Source organism: Schistocerca americana, chromosome 7 (assembly GCF_021461395.2).
Source record: "Schistocerca americana isolate TAMUIC-IGC-003095 chromosome 7, iqSchAmer2.1, whole genome shotgun sequence".
Classification (NCBI taxonomy): Eukaryota; Metazoa; Arthropoda; class Insecta; order Orthoptera; family Acrididae; genus Schistocerca; species Schistocerca americana.
This window is the reverse complement of record NC_060125.1, coordinates 157,164,067-157,181,697: the sequence shown is the minus strand read 5'-3', so window position 1 is coordinate 157,181,697 and position 17,631 is coordinate 157,164,067. Positions and strand designations below refer to the sequence as shown.

At 41.7% G+C, this 17,631-nt stretch overlaps 1 protein-coding gene across 1 annotated transcript in view; it reads left to right on the top strand.

Moving 5' to 3' along the window:
- LOC124622810 (4-coumarate--CoA ligase-like 5) overlaps positions 1 to 17,413 on the top strand; it is a 37,501-nt gene extending 20,088 nt beyond the window's left edge. The window contains exon 4 of the mRNA XM_047148601.1: positions 17,339 to 17,413. Within this exon, the coding sequence (XP_047004557.1) occupies positions 17,339 to 17,413 (75 nt within the window). The remainder of the gene's footprint in view (positions 1 to 17,338) is intronic.
- The last annotated feature ends 218 nt before the right edge of the window (positions 17,414 to 17,631 follow it).

Below are 17,631 nucleotides of genomic sequence, written 5' to 3'. Positions count from 1 at the left end.
ACATCCTCATATAACACCTTCTTCTGTTGTATGGCGTTCTGTGGACATGTCTGCTAAATGCATCTCTCCCATCTGCTCATTATGTTCTTTCACAATCAGTGAGCGGTTTACCTGAATACACTGATTATTCTTTTTAATACATATCTTGCACATATCCTGTGGATTTATACCCGAATATGTGGAAATTTACTGCACAGCTTTATTGTCGTACTACCTTACCGATGTGATGTTGATGGAGTCACCAATGGCCAAATCCAGCATTCCTCTTCCTGTTTTTTGCAGCTCCTTTTCTTCTGCTGGAGGGCAGTGTGACATTCTGCCTGAACGAATAGTCCCAGCACATAAAATCCTTTTCTGTTTCAGGACGTAGTCTGCAAGTTCTGAAGAGCTGAACCAATTATCAGAAAATATCTTGTATTTCTTGCCTTCTGATAAATATTCACACAGCATCAGAACAATATCTCCTGATAACCATTCTCTTCACAAGTGCCTTTAGACATGTAATTTTCAAAGTCATATATTAGGAATGATATACCAGATCGAATAAATATCTTACATCTCCATTCATAAGGTTTGTTCTTGCGACATTGAATTAAAGAACATCTTCCCTTCTAAAGGATCATATGTTCATCAGTACTCCGTTTCTCCTCTGGAAAGAGTTGCAACATATGGTTATGCAAAGAATCTATCAAGGGCCTCACTATGAGTAGCTGGCCATGCTCAGGATCACCTTTCGGTTTCTGGAAATACTTCATTACAGTTTTAAATCTATTCCTGTTCATAACATCTGCAGTTGGAGGGAAACGACACTATTGTGGCCAGTACATTTTATATTGTGGCATTGGAATTGCATCCATAAAAATTAAAATACCAATATACTGTTTTATTTCGTTAGAACAAACTTCAATGACAACCCAATCTTTGACGTCTGTGTAATTATATGTTTCAATGCGAATGGATTCGCATATTTCGTTAACAATGAACATCTGATAATATTTCATTTCAGTTAGGTCTTCCTCAGATGGTAGTGGAGATATGTCACCTCCCCATGTTGTATGTGGTGGAATGAAATCATTTTTCTTCCATGTGCAGTTTTTCTTCCTCTTTCTGCAGGCTGAGTTGCTTTCTGTAACATTATGAATGCATAAACAATTTGGTAAGTGCATTTTTGAGTTAACAATATGGAATGATTTTTCAAACTGAAAAGTTTTAAAACTTACGTTACTGGAGAAAAGTTGAACACTATTAATTTCTATGTTTGATGTTTGTGGTTTAAAGACATCTTTATATTCAGTACTATAACCCTCCCCTTGGATGTGTATTTTAATACGATTATTTTGTGGGCATCCTAAGATGCTGTTGGAGTCTTATTGAATAATGTCACTCATTATTTTCTGCAACAGATGAAAAGCTAAACTCTTAAATACCGCCATTTGGAATCTGCAGCAGATATGGCATTTCCTCATCAGTAAGACTCTTTTTGGCGAAATTGAAGTCCCAGGAAACTGTAAAACAGGAAGCAGTTTCCGAGGATACCTCAGTATAAGACATGAATCCCCATAGTTGTCAAATAACAGTCATGTTTCAGTAAATGTTCTGAAGGTAAATTATTACATATGCGTTATTTTTTTTAATAAATAAAGCACTGTCGTTTTATCAATATTATGCAAAAGTTACCTTATAAATATTCGTGGTGATAGCAGTACAAAAATACACCAACAACTGGGCCGCAACGGCTGATCAAAAACTCAAAATGGCTACTCATACGAATGATTGTTTTCAAGACTCCCTGGTGTGCATACTTCTGCCACCTGTTGTTTATTTGTTAAAACGTGTATGTGTAGGCGTAAGGCAACTGCAGGAAAAAGATTTGAGGTGAAAGCTTCCAAGAATGGCCAATAAAAAAGTAGCGTTGCCATACGGCTACAGGGACGAAAGGATTAACAGACGGACGAACGGACAGACAGTCGGACAGCAAAAGACAAAAGAAATATTTTTTTGTGTGTTATAATTATGAATTAACACCTTTCGGTTTTCTCATTTACTTTTAGTGTTAAACCGTGCAGCTCGCAAAATTTTATGATTCTAAGTCAACGGAAAGTACCCTACACGTTTTGACGAGGGAGTTTGCGAATATCAAAATTTGTGACATAAATAGCCGCATCTTTTGCCTATATTGACTTACAAGCTTGCATTTATTATGTTATGAAGGGGTTTTTGACCTTAGTATGTGATATAAATTTCAACTTGATACCTCAACCCGCTCCTGAGAAAAGTGAGCTTTAACAGTCGGACAGACAAACAGACGGTCAGACAAAGAGATGGACAACAAAGTGATCCGATCCGGATTACATTTTTACAGATTGACGTACGCTACTCTAAAAACCAATTAATAATAAAGACAACCATGTAAGTGGCACATTGGAACCATTTGATGTTAAATAGAAATACAAGCCGCCTTATGGCTATGTATTTTTAATACCAAATAAGGTATATCAACAAATTCTATTTATACTACTGAATGAAAAGGAAAACAGTACAAAGTCGCAATTGAAACAATATAATAATTTTTGATGCAGAAAAATTATAAACAGTTCTAATGATAAAAGAACAGTGTATCTACACACATCAAAAAAGGTTTTGCATCACCCCGGTCCCCAGAACTCCTGAAGATAGGCGTTGACTGTGGATATTTTATCATAGACACACTCCCTTTGACTGTTCAGAGATGTCACTATACCCGCCCAAAGATGTAAAGAGCCATGCACGAGCAGCGTCTATTAGACGGAGGGGGTCAGACAGCTGATTAGTTCCAGTCATTCCACCAGGAAGGAGTTACTCGGCTGGTGTTGTCTGCAGTTGAACCATGCCCATGCGGTGAATACCGAGGTTCAATCGGTTACTTTGTGCCAGGAAGAGCTCTCAGCAAGGGAAGTGTCCAGGCGTCTCGGAGTGAACAAAAGTGATGTTGTTCGGACATGGAGGAGATACAGAAAGACAGGAACTGTCGATGATATACCTCGCTCAGGCCGCCCAAGGCCTACTACTGCAGTGGATGACCTCTACCTGCGGATTATGGCTCGAAGGTATCCTAACAGCAACGCCACCATGTTGAATAATGCTCTTCGTGCAGCCACAGGACGTCGTGAAAGTCTCTTCGAGTTTGCTGCCGGATCCTAAAATCAACTTCGGCGATCTTCAGGAAAATGCTGCTTCTGCTGATGAGTCCAGCTCAGAACTAACGCCAGGCTGCAAATCGGCGTCCTACATAGGTCACCGTTCAGTACACGGCGCATGCTCCGCCCATCACGGTTTCTGCCCTCCAAGACAGGGAGGTGGCGCCGCCCTTAGTGGGACACTGCTGGCAACGATATATCGCACTCAGGGCCGCACCGAAGAACGTTCAATTTTGATGAAAGATAATACAGGATTCCACGTCTTGCTAGAGGAAACCCATTGTCTCCGTTGATTAAATTATCAGCCAACCTAATTTCAATCGCCTCTTTATAGACAGCCTGGCGTCAGTTCTCAGCGAGACTCATCAGCGGAAGCAGCATTTTCCTGAAGATGGCGACCAGTTGGATCGCCGTAATATGATGTTGATTTTTGGATCCTGCAGCAAACCCGAAGAGCCATCAAGACTTATTACGTCGGGAAAGCATACGTAATCACACCAAGTACCTCTACGGGGAGGAAATGTTGAAAGTTGGACAGAAGTTAAATAAACTTCGGAGGAAAAAAGGAAAGCTGTCGAGTACACTCGCCTTCTTGCTGAGATGCTATGACGAAGGTGTTATTCCTAATTTCGCCAGATTTGTTCATTTTATTAATAGTAAGAGAGGTAATAGGATTAAGGAACGTGCAAGACAAGCACTTATAAGAGAACGCATTCGTTTTACACGCAGACAGCTGGATATTGTTTCCAAAGTTTTATTTTACTTCCATTTGTACTTGTCATCGCAGTTTTCAAGGGATGTTTGGCAGTGGGTTGATGATTCCACATGGGCGCTATCAGATTGGGCACACAGGAGCGCCGTTACCAGACAGTCCTTGAAATTTGAACGGCTTCTTTCTCGTTCTACAGCATCAGAAGCGGACAAACGTCGGCGCACTGTGATTAATCTTTCTAACAAGGCGTTGGATGGGCCCACAGTGTCGATATTGGAGAAAGGTTTAAATTTTTCAACCCGCTCCCAAGAGACTTTCTGTCACAGAGTTCGTATGCCCTGCAGAACAAGCAGTACACAGCCTACCCGAGGATCAAGCAGAGGAAATAAGGCAAGATGTGTCGCACACATTACGTCGGGCTCGACCACCGCGGGATAACATCTCTTCGGCAGAGTGAGCAGCCATTCGTTCCCTTAGGAATGATGATGAAGTAGTAGTTTTACCAGCAGACAAGGTGAATGTCACGGTTGTAATGACGCGGGATGATTATGTCCTAAAAATGGAGTTACTACTCAACGACCCGGCGTACAGAAGACTATCTAGTGACCCCACAGAAAGCATCAAGCGTAAGACACTTTCACTGTTGAAAAAGAGTTCGTTGTCGGAAGATTTACGTAAGAAACTTCATCCTGGTGCTGCCGTTCCGCCTAGGTTGTATGGTCTGCCTAAGTTGCATAAGGAAGGGGTTCCTCTACGCCCTATTGTTAGTAATTTGGGTGCACCCACTTATAACCTGGCAAAGTGTTTATCATCTGTTCTCTGTCCATTTGTTGGCAAGTGTGAACACCATATCTCCAGTTCGATGGATTTTATTCGACGATTGGGATCTTTGAAGTTGAGTCCTTCAGGTCTTAGTGAGTTTCGATGTGGTATCCCTTTTTACACGAGTTCTTCTGGAAGAGTCCCTTAGTTTGATCAGTGAAAAAGTGGGTGAAGAGCTGGTGAAGCTTTGTCGTCATGTGCTGACATCCACGTATTTTTTATTTAACGGTAACATTTTTGAACAGAATGACGGAGTGGCTATGGGTAGTCCTTTATCACCCATAGTTGCCAATTTATTTATGGAGGACTTCGAGGATATGGCACTGAGGACTTCAGCTTTGCAACCAGCGTGCTTCTGAAGATACGTGGATGATACCTTTTTCGTCTGCCCGCATGGACGTGATGCTCTTAATAGATTTTTGGACCACTTCAACTGTCTTCATCCCCGTATCAAATTTACAATGGAAGTTGAAAACGATGGATGCCTCCATTTTTAGACGTTATGGTTTATAAAAAACCAGATGGCACTTTGGGACACAGTGTTCACCGAAAGCCGACGCACCCAGATTGGTATCTGTATACTAAGAGCTGTCATCCACCACACCAACGCAGTGGCATTCTTAGGACTTTGGTACGGAGAACATATGCCATTTGCGACGCAGTTGGATTAACCCAAGAACTTGAGCATTTGATGGCTGTTTTTAAGGAAAATGGATACTCCGAGAAGCAGATTCGTCGAGCTATGAAGTTTGAACCATCTCCGGTGGTGTATGAAGAGGAACACAGACCGGTGGCCTTTCTTCCTTATGCTGGAGGCTTATCGTTTAAGACTGGACGAATTTTAAGGAATTTTAACATTAAGAGTGTGTTCCGTCCACCTTCTAGGATTAGGGCACTGCTGTGAGAATGCATCGCTACCTGGATTAGAATCTTTCGCCGACGGAAATGTCATCGCCTACAAGACATGGCACTGTGGAATCGACCCGAAGACTCAAAGTAGACCTAGTTTTGTTTATAGTAATATGCCTTTTACTCTGTATACTCGTTCTTGTAGGAAAGTTTCTAATGATGAGAAAATACATGTATGGATGAAAGGACTTGGTGTGCTTGCTGAAAATGGAACTGTTACTGGTGATATTACATTGTATTACAGTTATTAATAAAGTGTGATCTGTAGCGACAGCCATTAACCGGGGAGCGTACATCGCGAACCGGGGGCTCAAGGATGCAACAGTTTGAAAAAATTAACAAAGCATGGTGCCGCACTGCCCGCTGGGCGCCTAGCCAGCTACGATCAGGGCACTGCTCGGCTCTGTGAAAGATGATTTGGGGCTTAGGAAACCCGGTGTGTACAAAATTCCGTGTCAATGTGGGAAAGCTTACGTTGGCCGTTCTATTCGCACAGTGCAAGACAGGTGTGTGGAACATCGCCGACATACGAGGCTACAACAGCCGGAAAAATCGGCGGTAGCAAAACACTGCCTAAATGAGGGGCACAAAATGAAATTTGAGGAAACTGTTGTGGTTGCCAACATTTCCGGTTTTTGGAACAGTGTGTATAGAGAGGCGATTGAAATTAGGTTGACTGATAATTTAATCAACAGAGACAATGGGTTTCCTCTTAGCAAAACGTGGAATCCTGTATTATCTCGCATCAAAACTGAACGTTCTTCGGTGCGGCCTTGATTGCGATATATCGTTGCCAGCAGTGTTTCACTAAGGGCGGCGCCACCTCCCTGTTTTGGAAGGCAGAAACCGTGATGGGCGGCGCATGCGCCGTGTACTGAACGGTGGCCTATAAAGGACGTCGATTTGCAACCTGGCGTCAATTCTCAGCGGGACTCATCAGCATAAGCAGCGTTTTCCTGAAGATGGCGAACAGTTGGATCGCCGAAATATCGAGTCAAGTTGATTTTAGGATCCGGCAGCAAACCCGAAGAAACTTTCAAGACTTATTACGCTTGGAAAGCCTACGTAATTACACAAGACGACGTGTTTCGACTCAAACTGTGCGCAATAGTCTGCATATGCGCAACTTCACTCCCGACGTCCACGGCTAGGTCCATGTTTGCAACCATGACACCATGCAGCACGGTACAGATGGGCCCATCAACATGTCGAGTGGACTGCTCAGGATTGACATCATGTTCTCTTCAGCGATGAGTGTCGCATATGCCTTCAACCAGACAATCGTCGGAGACGTCTTTGGAGGCATCCTGGTCAGGCTGAACGCCTTAGATACACTGTCCAGCGAGTACAGCAATGTGGAGATTCCCTGCTGTTTTGGAGTGGCATCATGTGGGCACGACGTACGTCGCTGGTGGGCATGGAAGGCGCCGTAACGGCTGCAAGATACGAGAATGCCATCCTCCGACCGATAGCGCAACCATATCGGCAGCATATTGGCGAGGCATTCGTCTTGACGACAATTTGCGCCCCCACAAGATGTGAACGACTTCCTTCAGGATAACGACATCGCTCGACTTGAGTGTCCAGCATTTTCTCCAGACATGAACCCTATAGAACATGCCTGGGGTGGACTGAAAAGGGCTGTTTATTGACGACGTGACCCACCAATCACTCTGAGGCATCTATACCGTATCACCGTTGAGGAGTTGGATGAGCAATTCCGTTACCCCTTCGCGGTCACTACACAAAACAGGGCAGAAATGATATTTATGTTGATCTCTAGTCCAATTTTCTGTACAGGTTCCGAGACTCTTGGAACCGAGGTGATGCAAAACTTTTTTTGATGTGTGTATTATACTGAATATATTGTAACCCGAGTTCTGCATTCCAAATACAGCCAGTGCTGTACGTGGCTATCGCTACAAATCAGTATATAAACGGATAAAATCTGAAATATGTACAACCGAGCCATCATATGTTACATTAAAACAGGTTATGTAAATAGAAATTCATGAACATAATCATAGTACCTTATGCCCAAGTATTTTGAAGTCACTCATAATCAAAGACGAAGATCCAGAAGACGCAGAAATGAATTAGGTTGATACAAAGTTCGAAGCGTTTCTCCGTAAGTTTAATAAAAATAACCTATACAGACGTTTAAGTCTTCAGTAACACATTCTGCTTCACTATTTACAAATATCTGCCAACGCTGGAATAACTTTTGCATTCTGCGGCCCTAGAAATCGCGTGGTTTTGAGGCGAAGAACTCGTCGAGACATGTGGGAGCGCATTTTTCTCCGGAAACGAAGTTCCTTGAAAGTTGATCCATATGGAGAGGCAGAACTGAAAATCTGAGGGAGTAAAATCAATCAGACAAATAAGGTGGGAGCGAAATGAATCCCCAACCAAACTTCCGTATAGTGTTTTTTGGCAGTTTAGCAGAATGCGGGAGGACGTTATCGTGGAGTGACATCACTTCATGCAGTTTTCCTGCTCATTGTTCTTGGAATCTGCCTGCAAGACGTCTCAGGTGTTGACAATAAGTGTCAGTAGTGAAGGGCACATCCCTGCGGAAAGAATTCATAGCACACCAGAGGCATAATATTATATTTTTGTGGATGCACGCAGATCTTTGTGCGGGGAACTGCTGCTTCATTTTGGCTCAACTATTTCTTTATTTTCATTATTTAGCATAAAGACACCACTCCTCGTCACCAGAAACGATACAAGGTAAGAATGCTCGGTGTTGTTCACGAGATAATTGACGACAAGAAGCAGAAATGCGCATATGGTTACCTGCTGATTTTGGCTTAGATCATGCGGCACCCATACATCCGATTTTTGATCCTCGTCCATTGCATGCAAATGTCGCACGATGATGGAATGATCAGAATGGTCGAAGTTCATAACACCTGCCAGTTCTCAAGTAGTATGACGTGGATAATTGTGGATTTATGCATTTAAACGATCTTAACAAACCCCGACGGTCCTCGCGAACGTGGAGAGTCACTACGTCAAAACGACCCTCCTTAAAACGAGAAAACCACTTTCTTGCCGTGTTCTGTACAATGGCATTACACCCTATACTGCGCAAATGTTTCTGGCTGCTTCCGCTGCTGTTACGCCTCCATTGAACTCATACAGAAGAGTATGTTGGAAATGTTCCGATTTCTCTACTTGGCACTCCATTTGCAGCATCCGCAGCTCCAGTCACTATCTACTAACGACAAGGTGAAAATATGTAAACTTAAATAGCAACAATGAACTGCAAATAAAAAATGACAATCGAGAAATAAAGCCGTAGCAACCAGAATAGCAACATGCAAAACAAAAACGCTACGAAGCTACGTACATTCTCATACATAATCAAAAAGTAGCTTAAGGTCTACATGTTACATACATATGACATATCAATAAAGGTAACTCAAAGTTTCAATGCTTCATGTAACAAGCGAGTTGCTGAAAGATACATAATGTTGTAACCTGAAGTCTAAGTGTCAAGTACAAACAGCAACTATATTTGAAAGATGTTAAAAAAACCAATAAATAATACATCTAAATTCGCAAGTGGCACACTGGAACGATTAGATATTACTTACAATTAGAAATAGCTTTGTATCTAAATAGTGAATACAGAATAAAGTACAAACTGATCGTACGTGTACAGATACATACTAACACACTCTCCTGAAGTCAAGCGTATTCAACGACCAATATGCGGGAGACGCAAGAAAAAGAGAACAAATGCAATCCCACTGTAGTTCAAGGTAAATGTGATACATATGTAACGAAGCATCGAGTAAAACAGTTTACAGTTTAAGTGTGTCACATAAGAGAATCTTTTCTTAAGATTAAATATGATGGACAATATGTGTGTAAAACGTAATACGATAGACGAACATACAACATATCTATACATTATAAAACATATTTAGTAATTATTTGCTGGAGATCTTAATACTAAAACTAGCAATTAAGTGTACAGTAATAATCTTTACAGAATATCAGGAACTAACAAACAATAATTCTTGAGGATATTCCCTCTGTCTACGAGCATTATTGTTGTTTAGTTCCTGGTTTTCAGTAAAGGTTTTTACTATTCAATAAATTGCTGTTTGTAGCACACAGATCTCAAGCAACAGGTTCGTGAGTGTGTATAATGACGTATAGATATCTTGTACTTGTAATACCACTTATCGAATATACTTTTATATGTCTTTATTTTTGTCACGATCTAATATAGTTTCCAATATGTACATGTAATTCCTCGAGTTAATCAGAACGATTCATCTCAACAGATCATGATGATGTGTAATGCTTGGATACATACCGATCAAAAAAATAATTTTATGTGTATCGTATAACAGAAGTTCATTTATTAAACGTATTTTGTTAGTGCTCACCTCTTATAAATAATTTTCTGTATTTAATATCTGTAGATGGCGCGTCAGTGAACTGAAAGTAGATATCAGTAAAGATATTTTTTTCGCGATCTTGACCTAGGTCTTTTGATGCATATATTTTAATATAAAATTATTTATTCTATGAGCTAAAACGGTAAAAAGTTAACAATAGGTTGGTGCGTTCCCAAAGGAGTTTTGTAGAACTATTACTGTTCACAATGTACAAGGTGTCACTTTAACCTGAGACGACTAGATACCTCGAAAACGACGCATCGTTCGAAAAAAAATGTTCTAAGTGAAAAGTTAACATTAGTAAAGGGGACATCTGCCTGTACTACAACTGGCCATAACCTTACCATCCTCCCTGGATGGGCATGGTCAATTTCGTACTTTTAATTGAGAAAACTCAATTTTTGTGGAATATTCTGGTTCCACGCCAAACAATACGTACGGTTTAGTCATACCAGCGTTTCCTAGTCGTGACAGATGTCACTGTAATCGAAAAATATCTCGTGTGTCTTTTTATGCAATTAGAACCGAACGTACTTGATTCTTCATTTCATTTACGATGGAAACACAAATTTTTATTTTCAGAATGAAATTTTCGCTCTGCAACGCAGTGTTCTCTGATATGAAACTTCCTGACAGATTAAAACTGTGCGCCGGACCGAGACTCGAAGTCGGGACCTTTGCCTTTGGCGGGAAAGTGTTCTACCATTTGAGCTAGCCAAGCACGCGTACGCAGGAGAGCTTCTGTGAAGTCTGAAAGGTAGGAGGCGAGGAACTGCCGGAATTAAGGCTGTGAGGGCGGGTCTGGAGGGCGGGTCGAGTCTCGGTCCGGCACACAGTTTTAACCCGTCAGGAAGGGTCATAAATTTTTGTGTTCTAACGGATGATATTTAAGTTCTAAATTTACTTTAGTGTTGCCAATTTTGTTTTACAGTACCATACGGTTAGCCATTTTAGTCTATGGTTAGAAACTACGAATAACCGGGGCGTAGTAGTTTTATATTCCCAGCGGGATGCTTGATATCGGTGAGTCTTCTTGCCTCTCACCATTCGAATGGTTGTTTTCGGTGCGTTCCCACGCCTCTCACGATTAGGATCCTTGATTTTGGTGAGTACCCACGTCAGATGGTGTTGTCACTATCACTTCATTACCATTTTACGTTATTAACAATGGTTGTGATTTGTATTCCAATGACAGCCGCGTAGCGGCCACTGCGCGAGTTACGGCTGATGTATGGAAACACACGCCAAAATCAGACACTTTCATGGAGGGATTCGAGAGCGGCCACCAGAATCAAGTATTCTGATGATTTGGGGACTCGTCACAATCAACCTCGTAGGGAACGGAAAACTGTGTTATCTGTTCTTTTGGACATGTCCAGAAGAACAGACATCAGTTTGTTGATCCTGCAGCCACTAAGAATCAAGACACAAAGGAATTAAAGACATCGCCGGCCGCGGTGGTGTCGCGGTTCTAGGCGCGCAGTCCGGAACCGCGCGACTGCTACGGTCGCAGGTTCGAATCCTGCCTCGGGCATGGATGTGTGTGATGTCCTTAGGTTAGTTAGGTTTAAGTAGTTCTAAGTTCTAGGGGACTGATGACCACAGCTGTTAAGTCCCATAGTGCTCAGAGCTATTTTTTTGAATTAAAGACATTAACTGCCACTGGGCATTGATTTATGTCAATGGGGACAGTTTAAAATTTGTGCTCGTCTGAATGACGTAGTGGTCAACGCGTATCCTAAAAAGCAGGAGACCCGTGTTTGAACCCTGCTCAGGCACAGATTTTCAACTTGTCACACAGGTACAAACCAATGCCTACTACCAGAGAATGTCTTTAATTTCTTAGTGCCTTGAAACTACGTTACCACACAAGTAGCTTATTCGTCTGCAATGTCGACGTCTAGAAATATTATTTGTAGTGTATTTGCAGCACTCAGATACCGTTTGAACACCATCAACCTGTTAGTGCAAAAAGACTTAAGTTACATCGTAAGTGAAATTTAGAATCGAACGCTTCGATTCTTAAGGGCAAACACAGGCGCACTTGATGTCTGTCGATTACTACTAGAGTGTGAAACAATTGTCTGCGTAAACCGGATGTATTTTTTGGCGTAGCGTCTGGGCACCCCATTTTAAAATAAAAGTTGTCCCCGCCCATGCAAGAGGGGTTGTCAGGAGGTGGCCAGCTGTAGGGCAGAAAAATATGTCCGTCGCTAATCTGAACTTTTCGTCTGCAACATTTTTTTCTTGCGTCGTTTTCGAGCTATTTAGTTGTATCAGGTTAAAACAAACACCTTGTACAGAAATAGCCTCGTGAGTACAGCTGCGTGAGGCCGTTCGTGGATGCCACTGTTGCATACACAGAAATCACAGTACTAGAGAACTGAAGCGGAATATAGAAAGGCATGCGCCAACGGCCTTGCCGCAGTGGTAACACCTGTTCACGTCAGATCACAGAAGTTAAGCACTGCCGGGCTGGGCTAGTACTTGGACTGGTGACCGTCCGGTCTGCCGAGCGATGTCGGCAAGCGGGGTCCACTCACGCCGTGAGGAGCTACTTGACTGACGAGTAGCGGCTGTGGTCACGAAAACTGACAACGGCCGGGAGAGATGTGTGCTGACCACATACCCCTCCGTATCCGCATCCAGTGACTCCCTTGGGCTGAGAGGATGCCACGGCCACCGGTCGGTACCGTTGGGTCTTCCAAGGCCTGTTCGGACGGAGAGAGAATAGAAAGGCATGCAGAGGATCGACGGCTGTTGCGGGACTTGCAATGTAAAGTGCTGCACAAAAATAGACCGAAGCATCCAGTTACTGCTCGATTAGGAGATTGGCGAACAGTCACTGGGAATCGTCACATCCATTAAATGTCTGGAGTATGCATAGGCGCGCCTAATAGTGCGATAACCACATTAAACCAATCGCAGGGAAGGCAGGTGTCTGAGTGAAAGTCCATGGAAGAATCTTCAGGAAGTGTAGTCCACGCACCCATGAGTTAGCTCATAAAACCGCCGTTCAGTATACACCTAAGTATTGCTCCTCAGTGTGAGACGTCGGGTAGGACATAGAGGAAATAGAGAAGCTCCAACAGAGAACAGTGCGTTTTGTCACTGTTTTGTGTAGTGACCGCGAAGGGGTAACGGAATTGCTCATCCAATTCCTGCGTGTCCCTTTCTCTTCGAGGAACATCGGCACTCCACGGCTTTGGTGGCTTTGGATGCGCCCTTTAACAGTAGTTTATATTCGAGTGTAAACACAGATGTGTTTACTATAGGAAGATCAGTAAATGAAATATTCCACTTTATGATTGCTCTAGTAAATGGATACACTGCGAAAGAAGCGATGTTCCTCATGCAAGTAGGAAGCTCTGTGTTGAGAGTGGACACAAACTCTACATACAAAATTTCGGGACTGTTCAGGGATACCCCAAAGTACTCTACAAAGACTCTCCTTGGAGTTTGGCTCACCCTGTATTCGCTGCAATACGAGTATAATTTATCGCATTATAGCCTCATGAATTTACTAAAAGAGCCATATAACTTCGACATCTGACAACTGCCCGTTGTAGCAGTTACTATAATAATAATGGTTTCGTGTGACTCAATTGCCTGGTGCAAGTCTTTGTACTGGACCCCTCTTGCGTGTCCCTAATCTACCCCACTTATCCAACTAGGGAAAAGGGTCTTCCAGTTTAATGTGGAAGCTGAACCACGTGTCTTGTCTGGAGTGTTCTTGTCGTTAAGAGACGTAGGTTAGGCTAGTATGAAGAAAGAAAAATCAGAGGTTCGACTGGGATTCGATTCAGCGACCCTTCGATTTCCAGGCACGTGCTTTTCAACCTTTTTTGTCTTCTTTCTTTCGATTCGTTCTTAGACGTTTGTCCGAAAGTAATTCTGTGCGAATGTCGCATGCCATTTTTCAAATTTAGTTGATCAGAATAATTTCATTCAGCATTGTAATTACAGAGGTCAGCCAGTCCCCTGACCGAACAACGTGACCTACCGTGCCGGCTATCGCTGGACTACCAGGCCCCGGTTACCAATTACACTGGATCGCTCTTGGTAATGATAAACCAGGCCACCAAGTCATGCTTTTGACTGATGTTATTGTCTACAGTCACTGTTGGGCTTGATGGTTCTGGTAGGCTGACGTCAGAAGTATTAGGTTCAATTGGATAAGTGCGCACAATGCATGGTTCAGATGTCAGCTATGGTGCACACCTACATCTTCCTTTCAGCATAGTACGAGACTATTTTTGTCTGTACTGTCATGTGGATAAGATTTTAAACTAACATTTCGTGATGCTATGCCTCATGCACAGTTCGTCTGGTCTTTCCGCCCATGTCTCCACAAACAAGTCACCACAACACGGTACAATTTTCACCACACTGGCCTGTTGCTTATTTCAGCTCTTTAACTTGGACGTGAAGACTTCCTAGCGTTGCACCAGTATATATACTTTTGTTATGAAAGGTTTGCCGTTGGCAACAAATTTACAACGTTCTCGTCTCCAAACCAGAACTATATGATAAAGCCTAACAGAACCAAATTGAAACAAATGAGCCCTCGGTCACAATTTTTTAGTCTTATTAACCAGGTTTCAACACTCCTAAGAGTGCTTTAATCAAAATTTAGACATTTAGAGTGGTGTATAACATAATTTCATGTTTATGGGAAAACAATTTTTTTAAAAAAAAGTGTAAGTACTGATTAACAATGCAAGACTGAGACAGTGCATACATCTCACGCATAAAATAAATAACAGGCCAGAAGGGCTTTAGTCACAAAATATTTAAAAGGAAAGTGTGAAGGCGAGCCTCTAAGGGCTGCTCATACCTGTACAGCCACAGGTTTTGAGTTGAATGTTTCATATTAACAACGCGATTGGATGGCATTTTAGGAATTTCTGCCTCACAGTATGTCCGGAAATACGCTATGAAATCTCTTTATTTCATATAAACATGATGGATATCAGTTGTTGCTACTAGGTCATGATATAAGTGAAATTGTTAATACTACATTTCCCGAAGCATATATGTTCAGAGTAGATATTTTGAGGAATCGCAATGATCAGGGTAGGCAATCCTTAAATTCATGTAAGGGATAGTATCGTCTCACGAGCATAATGTGCCTAGGAACACATGCTATTTCCTTGGTCGGAGCTTCAGTGTAGTCACAGATTTTAGGATCACGAGACGGATTGTGAACTAGTATTCGTCATACGCAGTTTCCACTTCCGACTGTTCTTATTGTTGTGAGACATGACGTTGTGTTTTGTACAGAACTTGTAAATATTTCGACATCTAAACGCTTAAGTGCTGTTGTTTAATATATTAAGAGCATTTGTAAGATGTTAATTCTTCAGTTAATTAATTTTATGGCGAGTAAAATGCTACATATTTTTAAAACTAGTTACGTATCAAGTGGTCAGTCAAGGAATGTTTCGTCGGTAACGCACCATCTTGGCCTTTGAAACGGTAGGTCCTCTACCATGGAACATACGACATTTGCAACTAAAGTGACTTTCCTTAATGTCTTAGCAATTTTGCCTGTCTTCAAAATGAAAATTTGTGTTGAGTTTTCAATAGCTTCCGCGAGAGTCGTTTCAACAGTTCTGCACACTGTAAGAAAGAATTGAAGAAAATAATATTTTATAAAATACCTTAAAGGCGTTTAATACTCGTATAATCTTCATTCTTGCTTAGGACAGCTTTCCAACGTTTTGGCATCTTCTGCATCCCTGATAGGACACCTTCATAACTGAGCACTCAGATAACTCTGGCGCCTCACTGGAAGCTTCATCAGTTGGATCAAAACGTTTTCCACAAAGTTGTTCCTTTAATTTGAGAAAGAAATCGAAGTCTGATGGGCTCATATCAGGACTGCATAAATTATCATCAGTTTCATCTTTGATCGTTGGCTGCGGAATTTTTTCGGTCATGGAGAGTCGGAACTTTTCCATTGTGACGACTGAGACACTCAGCTGTGGCTCAGAATTTCGTATCCAGGTTTCATCAAGAGCAACAGTCCTTTTCAGACACTGTTCTCACTCCGTTCCATAACACCGAAGCAATTCTTGCGTGATTATTTTGCGATCTGCTTTTCGGTCTGCACGCAGATCAAGTGCAACCAGCAGTTTTTCTCATCTTTACCTTTTCAGTTACGATTCTCTGAACTGAAGTGACAGACATTCTGGTCTCATCTTCTCTCAAAATGTCATTAATGATAACCTGAGAGCTGTAGTCCACTGCGTTTTATTGCCCTCCACTTCTTGTCCTCAGCGCTAACCTGATCATCGCGGAAACGAGAAAACCATCGTTATACCGTGCTACGATCCAATACACTATTTCTGCACACCTCTCTCAAAGCGTTGTAAATTTCCTTTCGGTTCTTTCCACTTACAGATTCGATTTTCATGTAAGAATGTCGGTCACTACGTGTAATACTACCTGACTCGGTTTCAGTGTTTCAGCTTCCATTTTAAAACTGAATTACTCTCGACACAGCTACGTGAACAAGCAAACATACACGTACGTCACGGCTACAGTCGCACTCACAATTATTAACATGAATTTCAACTCGATCACGCCACATTAACGGTCACGCATGCGCACTGCTTAGGACTTCTAGAATGACCCGCGTATTTTAGAAATGTATTTACCTTGTAACTGGGTTTTGATAATATATCTACTTAATTTTATGTCACTAACTGATTATTGTCGTGTAGTAGAGTAGTAGTGTAACAGATAGACTATTAAACACAGGAGTGACAAGAGTTTCTCGATCGTAACGCTTTCAAATATTAATAGAATAATTGTATCTAGGTACATGACGGTGTTGTACCTGGAACATTTTATTACGTTTCGAGAAAATTTACATTTTTCGGAATAATTTTTGTAATTTCGTAAAAATACTGGAGAACAGTGAAAGTGGATGCTATCATTTAAAAAGGGAATTAGAAAATATAGGATTACTGAATGATATCATTTAAAATTGGAATAAGAAAATATGCTAAATGTCTAAGACAAAGTTGGCTAGAGGGGGAATTTTGAAAAGGATTTCAAGCTATAATGCTCTCCCCTACTGTGTGTCCAACAAATGTTGCACCATTGAAGTGAATAGACGACACCTCATCAAAGGTGCGTCACGACAGGGTATGATATCAGAATCATTCTGATGTACACTTTGAGTCCTTTCTACCAGAGGTTACCAGAAAAAATCTTGCTGTTCTTCACATACTAATCCCCGTAAAAAAGACCCAAATATTATTTAAAAATATGAATATGTTTCTTCTCTCCAGGTGTTCATTTCAAACTGTACTGTGGACTGTGATGGATGCTACTCGCCGAAATTGCAGTCAGCTCAAGATGGATAATCAACAGTGACTGAGAATTGTTGGGTTTTAGTACAGATGGTTGTTTCTACACGGGACAGTGAACTACAAGCAGTGGCTTTAACCCAATAGTCGCGAATGGAAACAGTAGGGGCGGAAGGGTGCTCGTAAAGAAAACTAGAAAACCTTTCTTTCCATGTTGTACAATTCAAACGAGAACTTCAAAAATATCATTTAACAAGGAGAGCTGAAGTACAATA